The sequence below is a fragment of the Rhinoderma darwinii genome, chromosome 4, assembly GCF_050947455.1.
Source record: "Rhinoderma darwinii isolate aRhiDar2 chromosome 4, aRhiDar2.hap1, whole genome shotgun sequence".
Classification (NCBI taxonomy): domain Eukaryota; kingdom Metazoa; phylum Chordata; class Amphibia; order Anura; family Rhinodermatidae; genus Rhinoderma; species Rhinoderma darwinii.
Window position 1 is genome coordinate 390,857,958 of NC_134690.1, and position 11,495 is coordinate 390,869,452.

An 11,495-nucleotide genomic window follows, 5' to 3' on the forward strand; every position below is an offset into this window, starting at 1 on the left:
AATGCTTTCGACCTGAAGAAACATCACCTCTTGTAGTAGCCAGGACACTATGAAAGAAACGCTTGCTTCAAATCTGCATCGTGGTTTCCATTCATTGAAACCATGACGCAGTGCTGGATCCAGTGTACGATAGAAACCACTGGCGCCTGACTAACCCCATTGACTTGGTTTCAAGTTTGACCAGAAGAATTGTGCTGCGTGAGGTGATATTCTTCCTATCCAATCTGGCAGAATCTGCGATGGAGGCTCCGAACAGAGCAACACACCATCCGTAATACCTGGACATGGAGTTATATGCAGATCCTTCCCTCTGTCTTCACAGGTACAAGATGTGGTTCCTATTACCAGCTATGACACTGCTGGATCATTTCTTCTCCTGGGATGTAACAACGGATCAATCTATTATATAGGTAAGAAAAGCAGTGTGTGTCTTCTTTCAATATAAAAAGTTCCATAACCCTTGTGTGGTATTTCTCTTTCGAACCCTTAATATCCCTCAGCTGGAATTGATGTTGCACCAATAGTCCCTAAATCTGGTCATACACTTAAGATGGCTGATGGTCGAACAGCTATTCCTCCCAACTTTCCCCAGGAAAGGTGTTTCGGACATCAATATAAGAAAGGGTTCTTTACAGTTAGAGTAGTAAAACTATGGACTGCCCTACCCCAAGAGCTAGTAACGGAAGACACGATGTCCGCATCTAATAAATGGGCTAGATGTTTGTTTACTGACTAATATTATTGACACTTATAACTAATCTGGCAATGAAAGACATGCATGTGTCTTTAATTGGTAGATGGGTGTAAACCTCTGGTAGTGACTTATCTCTTCCAGGAGCAAAGGATAGGGCTTGTTGAAATTCATTGACACCATCATAGATGTTTAGATAATTAACCGGTCGGGTTTGGCTGACATTCTTCTATGGGCACCTTTACATGCGTGGTCCTGGCTTGGGGGGTGGAGGGGTAGCTGATACTAGTTTATGGAACACTGGGTTTGCCTCTTTCATTCTCCGCCAGACACGTATGAATTGTAGAAGGCCCTGCCAAGGTAGAAGGCCCTGCCAAGGTAGAAGGCCCTGCCAAGGTAGAAGGTCCTGCCAAGGTAGAAGGTCCTGCCAAGGTAGAAGGCCCTGCCAAGGTAGAAGGCGCTGGGTGATGATTGAGACAAGAGAAGCATTTGGTGCCTCTATCAATGCCTTGGAGTACTAACTCATGTAATTAATTGGACATTAATTGGCTCCCCTGGTTATTTTATATTGTTCTCTCACGTCAGATATGCAGAAGTTTCCATTACGGATGAAGGATAATGATCTTCTAGTGACAGAATTGTATCACGATCCCTCCAATGATGCGATCACGGCTCTGAGTGTCTACCTCACCCCTAAAACAAGTGAGTATGATCTAAGCTGTGAAATACCCAGTAAACCTTCATGAAACACTCAAAGTTTAAAAATAGCCCTAATTTATAATGAGCCTTTTTTTCTGTGTAGAATTTACTATATGCATTTCATATTTTAGTCTTTTTATTAGCCCTGTATGTGCAGATTGTGGTTTGGATTTGTTGCGTGTTCCTTCTGATATAGACAGGCCACGTACTTTACAGATCTACTTCAATGAATGCTTAAAGGTGTTGTCCATTTTAGAAACTTTTTTTTTTTTTAATACACACTATTAGGGAATTCTGAGTTAATAGAGGGGGGGTCATATGTTCAGGATCCTCATCTCTTGGCTGAAGTGGAGAGCGGTTACGAAGAGCGTCTCTGGAGGACCTGTTCTGTATTATACAGACAACATATAGGTGTGAATGGGCACTAGGGCAGGGCAATTAATCGAAAAATAACTGAAATCGAAATTCATCGCAATTAACCGTTGTCATCTTGCGCATTTCTTTTTTTTTTTCCCTGGTTTCAACTGTATCCGCATCCTCAGGACGCAGATACATTTAAATCCAATTGTAGAGCAGGGAGCCGTAAGGTCCCTGCTCTACCATTCGCTATGCATCGCAGGACGCTCACAGGCATTATACAGTGTGGAGGGCAGCTATGAGGACATTATTCTGTGTAGCGGAAGCTATGGGGGCATTATACTGTGTGAAGGGCATTTATGGAGGGCATTATACTGTGTGTGGGTTATTATACTGTGTGGAGAGCAGTTATAGGGGCATTATAATGCGGAGGTCAGTTATAGGGGCATTATAATGCGGAGGTCAGTTATAGGGGCATTATAATGCGGAGGTCAGTTATAGGGGCATTATACTGTGTGCGGAGCACTATGGGGCAATATACTGTGTGGGAGCATGTCGGGATATATTATATACAGTAGTATACTGCAGGCTCGGAAAAAATATAAATTCTATGGTGTAGCATGCAAAAGGGGAGTGGCATTAAAAAAGGGGTGTGGCATAAATCACTGCTTAATCGTAATAGAGGTTACATGTTCAATTAATCATAATTTAGGTCATAATTGGCCAGCCCTAATGGGCGCTGTGTAATGCTTCATTTCCCCTGTGGTGGCGCTGCAGAGAAATCGAACACTTTCTCACAGATTTCCCCACAAATTACAGCTGATTGCTGGGAGTTTCAGTAGGGGGACGCTTTGTCATCTGCTTAATGTCAAGTGGCCCTTCTAACAAGAAGGGATTCTCCAAAGCAGAGAAGCCCTTAACTGGGCTAATGTATCAGCGCATATGGACAGAACTCCCCTCTGTAAGCCAGAGCAGCTCCCATGAGGTCGGACTTGACTTGGCTTATATTGCTATGTAATTCTACACTTCTTGCTGCATTGAATTGAGCTTCCACCCTTCTATAATCAGCCAATGGGGAAGCATCAATCTAATACAGATGGGACAACCCCTTTAATACCGAAGTCATACGACACGTTTAAAAAAAAAAAAAAAAAATGCATCCTTTCGTCTCACGGGAAGTTGATAGAAAAATAATTGACCACATACTGACAACCTATATGGTGTATTTGACTATATAGTCTGAGAAACTTTTAGTATTTGTCTACCCTGCTTCCAACACCCTGCAGCCAGAGTCCTGATGTCTGCGGCAGAGAGGAGCGTGCTAATATTGTTGGAGGCGGTGACCGGTCTTCTCTTGTGATAAGGGAACATGTCTGGAGATGCACATGACAGCAGCATCATTTCTGTGCTTGGGTAATGACTTCTCCACTGGTGATTGTGTCATTGGTGGATGGCATGTCATGGTGAGAAGAAATAGTGATGTTGAAAGTCGGGTATAAATCTAGCTTCATAATGTAGAATGCAAAAGATCCACACAGTTTGATCAAAATATGTTCCAAGAACATTTCGAAGCATAATAAATATAGCCGTGATGCAATATAAAATAATGTTTGCATATATCTCAGCGTCCGCAGGTCCGCAGGGTGCGGCTGTATATATGTTTATATTCTCCTCTATGATCTCCCTGATTGTAAAGTGATGATCATGTGAAGTATAGAACACTGTGGAGGAAACCGCAGCCATCTTAAAACATGTTACATCCCATAATGAATCTTTTTCTACTTTTCTGTATAGGTGTCAGCGGAAACTGGATCGAGATTGCTTACGGCACAAGTTCTGGAGCAGTCCGGGTGATTGTGCAGCATCCGGAGACTGTCGGCTCTGGACCACAGCTCTTCCAGACGTTTACTGTTCACCGGAGCCCGGTTACTAAAATCATGCTGTCCGAGAAACACCTGGTGTCAGGTACAGTGTCCAGTCCTCGTCCATTGTGCTGTATAATGTGCACAAAATCCAAGTATCCTGCCCATGTGAGCTTACAATCTGAAGACATTTCTATAATACATTACATGTGTGCGGAGTAAAGTTCCTGAGTAGTTTAACTACGGCAATTCAATGTTTCAATGTATTTTTGTGTTTTACTTTAGTTTGTGCTGACAATAACCATGTCCGAACCTGGACAGTTACTCGCTTCAGAGGGATGATCTCCACCCAGCCGGGGTCAACTCCACTCGCCTCCTTCAAAATCCTATCCCTGGAGGAGTCTGAGAGCCATGGCAGCTATTCTTCAGGCAACGATATCGGTATTATGCATATTTATATATTCGGGTATGTTCGCACTCGGCGTTTTCAGGTGTATTTCGGGGCGTAAACCCCTCAAAATACGCCGGCAAAAACGCTAGCTACACGCATACAAACATCTGCCCATTGAATTCAATGGGAAAAACTACGTTTAGTTCAGACAGGTTTTTTTTTTACGCCACTGTTTTAAAAAACGGCATCCAAAAAGTCGCCCTGTAAATAAGGAGCATGTCACTTCTTGAGACGCTTTTGGAGCGGTCTTTCATTAAGTCAATGGAAAAACATCTCCAAAAACGCCTCAAAAAAACCTTTTCGGCTACAAAAACGGCTGGAAATCAGAGGCTATTTTCCCTTGAAAACCGCTCCGTAATAGTCAGTAGTTTTTTATTGGACGTGTGAACATAGCCTTACACTAGCGGGTGGCAACGTTGTAGATGATCCTGTATAGTCACCTACTTATCGCTACACAATGCCCCAGGAAGATTCTGGTGCTGCCTAGCAAAAAGCAAATATTTATAAGGAAATGCAAAAGATTCCTCGTTTATAATAATGTGAAACTCCAATTACGATCCTCTACCTGATCCGACACGGGCGTGGAGAGGGGCTGGTGGACCCTTGAAGAGTGTGCGGGTCGTATTAATTACAATAGGAGCTGTGCACAATACTCTCCGGGCGTCGTACAGTTGTCTCGGTATCCGTGCCACCTATGGTGCACTAGAGTCTCTCTATGCCCGATGTCAAAACGGGTGGGAGATCGTAATTGGAGGTGCACTTTAAAGTTTTTCTTTACCCTTTCACTGCCAGGGGTTTTTTGAACATTTTGCACCTCTGGTAGCCAGGACACTTTTCACACTTTTGAAAAAAATAAAAAAATCTTATTAAACCCTCGTACCTATATATTTTCTCAATGTAGGCACCTGGCACATTGTCATAATGTGATCAGAAGCAGAAAAATGAACATAGCAAACTAATTAGGAAATTCCTGTACTCTTAACATCAAAGTGATCCCAGCAGATTATGTGGTAATATTTTATTTTGGGTTTACTCCCTGAAGGCTCTCTACCTGTGTAAGTGAGTTCTGTGTTGGCTCTTATGGCCATCTAATAGTCCAGATTATCTGCTAATCCTGCATTCATCTGGTCCCTATGATTCTGGAATAAAGGAAGTTCACTGTATGTAGAAAATGTGTGCACACGATTGCCCCGGGTTCATGCTGATTTAGAAAAGCATGCACATTTCATTTTGTATTTAAGGGAATTTAAAATAATAATTTTCTTCCAGGGCCATTTGGAGAAAGAGATGACCAGCAAGTGTTTATCCAGAAGGTGGTTCCCATCACGAATAAGTTGTTTGTTCGGCTTTCTTCAACTGGAAAAAGGTAACTGGCAGCGCGTGAGGTCGTTTTTTGTTTTTTCATAAACTAATAATAGAAGGAAAAAAAAATATTTTTCCCTTTTTGAAATCCCTACTTGTTGGGCTGAAATAAAAAATGACCGTCATATGGTCATCCGACGTTGCTTTTAGTATCAATTGTTTATTATATTTCCCATTTTTATATAGCACCAACATATTCCGCAGTGCTGTGCAGAGATTGTCCTCATTCATATCAGTCCCTATCCCTAATGGGGCTTACAATTGCATTTCCCTTATCTCCGATATAGGGCCAATTTCATAGGGAGTTATAAGTTTTTTGTTTTTTTAAATGTGGGAGGAAACTGGAGTATCCAGAGGAAACCCACCGAACACGGGGAGAACATACTCTACAGATTCGAACCCAGGAACCAAGTGCTGATCACGAAGTCCCCATCCTGCCGACAAACCTATACAACCATGCACAAAGATTGTCAAATGCAAAAAAAGTTAAACATTCAGGGGGCTCTTTTATGGTATCCAATTGGCCGACTGACGGCGGAAAAAAAAATCCAACATGTCAGATAATCTATGAGCAGTCAGTCTGTCGGATGAAAGAACATGGCGAATGCCTAGTAACGTGGATAAACCAATCCTACATTTGGCTGACAATTATTTTTTGTCTATGGCCAGCCTGTAAGATATTATCTGACTAGCGGATCAGTAGTAGGTGACTGGATAAAATCTGCCAGTCAGTCTATAGTTACCTATGAACAGACCAAAATATAAACATTTTGACCAAATATTCCCTTGTGCCAGAATCTGTGAAATCCAAGCAGTCGACTGCACAACCATCACGTGCTTTGCTGTCCGGGAATGTGAAGGATCCAGCCGGATGGGCTCCAGGCCGCGGCGCTATCTATTTACCGGACACTCAAATGGAAGTATTCAAATGTGGGACCTGACTACTGCAATGGATATGGTGACCAAGACTGAAGATAAAGGTACATTACAGAGCAGAAAAGGCAGCTTGGGCTGAAATCAATCTGCGGAAAGTCTTTTATTTTTATTTTTGTGCTTCTTTTTAGATGTCGGAGGCCCAACAGAGGAAGAGCTGCTAAAGTTATTAGACCAGTGTGACCTAAGTGCTTCCCGCTGTGCCACGCCGAACATCAGCCCAGCCACCTCTGTGGTTTACCAAAGTCGCCTTCGTGATTCTAGTTCCAGGTATTCTTGCTATTAATTTTTTTTTAATCCTATGTAGTCTTGCGGTGCAAAGCAGAACTGTGAATCGGTTTTTTAAGACCGTTATTATTACTATATTTTTAGTATATGTATCATTCTTAAACTCTGTTCACATCTGCGCTAGTACTCCCGTTATTCTGTTCCGTTAGAACAACAGAATAGCGGGAAAAACTGAAGAGCTGGTTCTGTCGAAAACTAAAACCAACAGCGCCCGACGGGACCCATTGACTGTTTGTCGGGCTTCGGTTCATTGTTTTGCTGAACAGAGTAGCGCAGCACGCTGTGCTATTTTGTCCATGAGAATTCTGTGATGGAGGCTCCTAATGGATCCTTTTTAGCACATTAGAAAACTCTTCTATAGTTTACAACTGGTCTGAAATGCAGCGGGTGACCTGGAGGTTTTCTTTTGCCACTAAAAATGTTTAATGCAGTAATAAAATGGACTACAACCGCAAACTGTTAACCATAGAAAAAACATGTAATATAAAAATAACCCCACTTTGTTTTTAGGTCCCCCCATTCTGTGATAATTTTATAATATATCTTTATAGCCGTTGAAGCGCCGTCCTTCTGACAGAGCTTCACATCACCTTATTCTCTTTGCAGCCATAGAGTGAAATGATAAAATTTGGGCTGCCTTCAGCCACCACTAGGAGGAGCTCATGAGTTAACCACATACGGATTTATTAAGGAGTTCAATGTATACATTATATCCAGTAAACTCCACCTAGTGGCTCAAGAGTAGAAATTCACATGCTCTGTAGATAAAATCTTTAGGAATTTCTACATAGCCCATCTGTCTGGGTTTCTATCATTTTTTTCTATTTTAAAGTAGTTAGTCTGGTTTAGGAAATCATTTTCAAATCCCTTATCTGGGAATTAATAGGAGTCCCCTGTTCAGGTCTGTCCTCTATAAACCAGGTTGCAGAGCAACAACATAGAGCATCTATCGCTCTGGAGGAACTGAAACATGTGGACATTACATGGAGAGCACATTGTTTTCAGTGGGCACCATGTAATTCTTTATTTCCCCTGTGGTGGTGCTGCAGGGAAATTGAACACTTACGGCCCTTTTACATTGGCCAATTATCGGGCAAAAAAAGTGTTCACAGAAAGCTCGTTCCCGATAATTGGCCTGTGTAAACAGGGCAGCGATCAGCCGATGAATGAGCAAACACTCGATCATCTGCTGATCGTATCGTTTTAAATACTGAAAATATTATAGTTGTCGGCATCCCTGTTTAAACTGGGAGACGCGCTGTCAACATGATGATAATGTATGTGGACGAGCGATCGGAGTAACGAGCGCCCGTCCCCATACGATCACCGAGCGGTCTCGTTAATCGGCGCTTGCTGCACTGGCCTAAATTGGCCGGTGTAAGAGGACATTTAATGTCCGGTTTCCCCACAGATTACAGCTCATCACTGGCTTTGTAATCCGTTTATTATCAAGGGACTCTTATAATAAGTAGGGATTGTCCAAAGTGACAACTCCTTAGAGGGAGAGAGATTTTCTCTGTTTTAGATGGGAGGATCATGTATAAGAAACTCCACAACGTATCCTTTATTTACTAATCTACATATGCACTAACTAAAAGGGTAAGTGCCTCGAGACCAGTGCCCATTGACTCGTACGGCTGGGATAAATCACAAAGTGCTAGATTTTGCCTTATTTGCTGCAGTTTTGTCCTCTATAACTAGATAGTTTATTTAGTTCTGATTAATTTTATTTTTTTGTGTCAATAGTTTACAACTTCAACATGAGACAATACATGAAGCTGCAACTTACGGCTCAGTGAGGCCTTACCGCGAGAGCCCTTTATTGGCACGAGCTCGACGTACAGAAAGCTTCCACAGCTACCGAGATTTTCAGGCCTTCAGTTTTAACAAAAATAACATTGAAAGAGTTCACCCTGAAAACGGGAATTTACCCATGAAAAATGAGATACGACAAAGCGATCATGAAAGCTGCTTATCTGAAAGTAAACCAACAACGGCTGAAAAACCATCCAAGTGTATGGAGAGCGCCGTAGAGTGCAACCGCAATCCTGAGAACACCGATGTCAGGAGGAGGATTGCGGAAGAAGAAACTGAACCCAAGTCTGAATCAAAGAAGAAAAGTGGGTTTGAAGGCGCGTTTCTCACCAGACGAAAAGTTTCTCAAGTTCCTCACTTAAGCTCATCACCCAGTGACGGCGGAAATGAGTCATCTGGTACTGCCTCACCGTCTCCTACCAAGTCCTCCACTTCACCACGCCGTAAAAAAAGCGACTCGTCATGCCAGGACTATGCAGTATAAAATCTTTAATGAGATATTTTTTTCACCAGGACAGGCCCTTTGCATTGATGATGACTTACCAATGATCTAATCATGCTGCACTAGTGGGTTAAACAATGACTACTAAACTGCTCGCAGAAAGCTAATCACGACCCCGCTCCACCATTAAGCTGAGTGGAAACGAGTCACTTGATGATATTCCCCGCAGCTCTCCTAAGAAACCAAAAATGCAGTCATTGACAATGGGGGGGTCTGTTAGTGGCTGCAATGGCTGGTTCTATTTAAAGGGGTTTTTCCAGGTTTAGATAAAGCTACTGTATGTGCACATACTTTATATACATACCCAGCATTGCTTTGGTCCATGAGGTCTTGAGGACTGTAATTGTATGTACTGGTCTGTTCGTTTATATACATTATGTCCATGTATGAGGTATGTATGTATGCCATAGAAGTTGGCATTATCAGTGCACGCGTTATATATGTTGAGAAATAGTGCTATTTGGGTAACCACGATGCCAGAGCTCTGAGTGACCAAATGAATGCAAGAGATATATTATTAATCGAGACAAGTGAAGCATGGAAAATTCATTCTATTGCCAATTGGCCCATTATCTCATTTTCTATTACGGGGCCATAATTCCCCTATTTAAGACATTGAAGGCTAAAGTACGGATCCATAATAGGAAAGAGAAAATGGCCAGTTGGCGAACTTGCTCATCTATTAATATAAAATGTCAGCCCATACCTCATCCCCTTTCTGAGGGCAGCATAGGTTAGAGGGGGAGAACAGGCTGAATTTAGGGATGTTGTTTCCTACAATTTGATTCAGCTGTTTAGATACTGCTGGAAAAAGCCTGTGCGTCCTGCCTCCCCCACCCACAGTCAGCTGAGTGACGGCGTTCCCTGTATGACTGTGTATATTGGATAAGCGTTCAGTCACGGGGGGGGGGGGGGAGAGCAGGGCTTTGAGGCTTTTTTTTTTTTTGTAATTTTTATTTTTTTTATGCGATACTGAATCAAATCATAGAAAACTATATACCCCCAATTTAAAGTGGTTTTCAATATTCATTACCTATCCACGGGATTGGTGATAAACATCTGATCGGTAGGGGTCTGACCGATGGGACCCCCACCGATCATGAGAACGGGCTTATTGTGCTGTTCTTAGGAGCCCCATACGAATGGAGTGGTAGTGCGCATGCTCGACCACCGATCCATTCGTTTCTTTGGGGCTGCCTAAGATGGCACTCGACAACCCCATAGAAATGAATGGAGCGTGGGTCAAGCGTGCGCACTGCCGTTCCATTCCTAAGGGGCTCCCAGGAACGGCAAGATAAGCCCTTTCTCGTGATCGGTGGGGGTACCACTACCGATCAGATATTTATCACCTATCCACAGGATTAATGATTATGGGAAAACCCCTTTAAGCGTCTTTAAAGCATCATAGAAGACCTGACAAATCCACTTTTAAAGGCAATATCACAACTGGACGGCCCCGGTCGATATGCAATATTGAGGTGTATAGACCTCCTAAATCTGGGTCCTATGCTCTGGACCACTTTCATTAAGCTATTTTCACATAGGTTATCACAGCCTCCCTCAGGGGTCCTGTCACTTTTCATGACAGCAACGCTAAAAACTATGACTTGTTTGACCGTGGGATCCGGCGTTCGACTGATCTTGCACTGCGGCATGGCTTCCGTTATAAACAAGCCATGACGCCAATTGCCTTCGCTAGATCTGGGAGCGGCTTCTGGAAAAACTTGGCCCTGTTATGTCTGACCTTGACTGTCTGTGCATTTAAATGGTTGCTATGTATTACTGCAATTCCCCATTAGTGTAGGGGAAATATATGGCTGCCCAAAGCTTTCCCTGGCCATATCGGAAACTTGGGTTAAGCACCCAGACCTGTGGCGCTCTGCAGATGTCTGGGGCGGCATCGAGCAGGAGTTATCCAGCTGAGACAAGACCTTTCAGGTTCACACTCCAGAGCACAGGTACACGGGCCGGATTATATTATAATACATTCTCGCTGACGGATTTCTGTCATCTTCTCGCTGACGGATTTCTGTCATCTTGCTGATGAAGCACGGCGGTATTCATACAACTTATATATTTATTCTATCGTTTGGAAACGGTTGTGATCATGTTATGATGGGCATGCTGCCTGGTTTGGGCTGGGCTGTCTTTTTGCAGCCGTGTAACTTTTCTAAGTATATACGTTTTTGTTTTTTTTTGTATACATATGCTAGTGAATAATTTATTGATCTATAGTTGTTTATCCTACTATTGGACACACTGACCGTACATAGGCATTTATCGGAAATATTTAAATATTTTTTTTTCTTTTATAGAAATCTATAGCAATATTTGCACGAGACGCGACATAGTCCTTTTATATTTCAGCAGCGTTCGCTCAGCGTGGCTTCTACAGAAACATTGCACTCTGGTGTTGTCATACACCGTCATCTTCAATGCACCCGATATCTTGTAAATGAACCATATAACATTTATTTTGACAGTATTTAATGTTCTAGATGAATGGAGCTGGAAAATAAAACAGACCAATGAGAA

The 11,495-nt window shown here is 42.6% G+C and overlaps 1 protein-coding gene across 1 annotated transcript in view; it reads left to right on the forward strand.

Annotated features, from left to right (window-relative positions):
- The window catches only part of KCTD3 (potassium channel tetramerization domain containing 3), a 48,174-nt gene extending 36,679 nt beyond the window's left edge, over positions 1-11,495 (forward strand). Inside the window, exons 11-18 of the mRNA XM_075863334.1 lie at positions 323-410; positions 1,277-1,393; positions 3,542-3,712; positions 3,895-4,050; positions 5,330-5,426; positions 6,218-6,402; positions 6,487-6,625; positions 8,390-11,495. Coding sequence (XP_075719449.1) covers positions 323-410; positions 1,277-1,393; positions 3,542-3,712; positions 3,895-4,050; positions 5,330-5,426; positions 6,218-6,402; positions 6,487-6,625; positions 8,390-8,942 — 1,506 coding nt within the window. The 3' untranslated portion in view covers positions 8,943-11,495. The remainder of the gene's footprint in view (positions 1-322; positions 411-1,276; positions 1,394-3,541; positions 3,713-3,894; positions 4,051-5,329; positions 5,427-6,217; positions 6,403-6,486; positions 6,626-8,389) is intronic.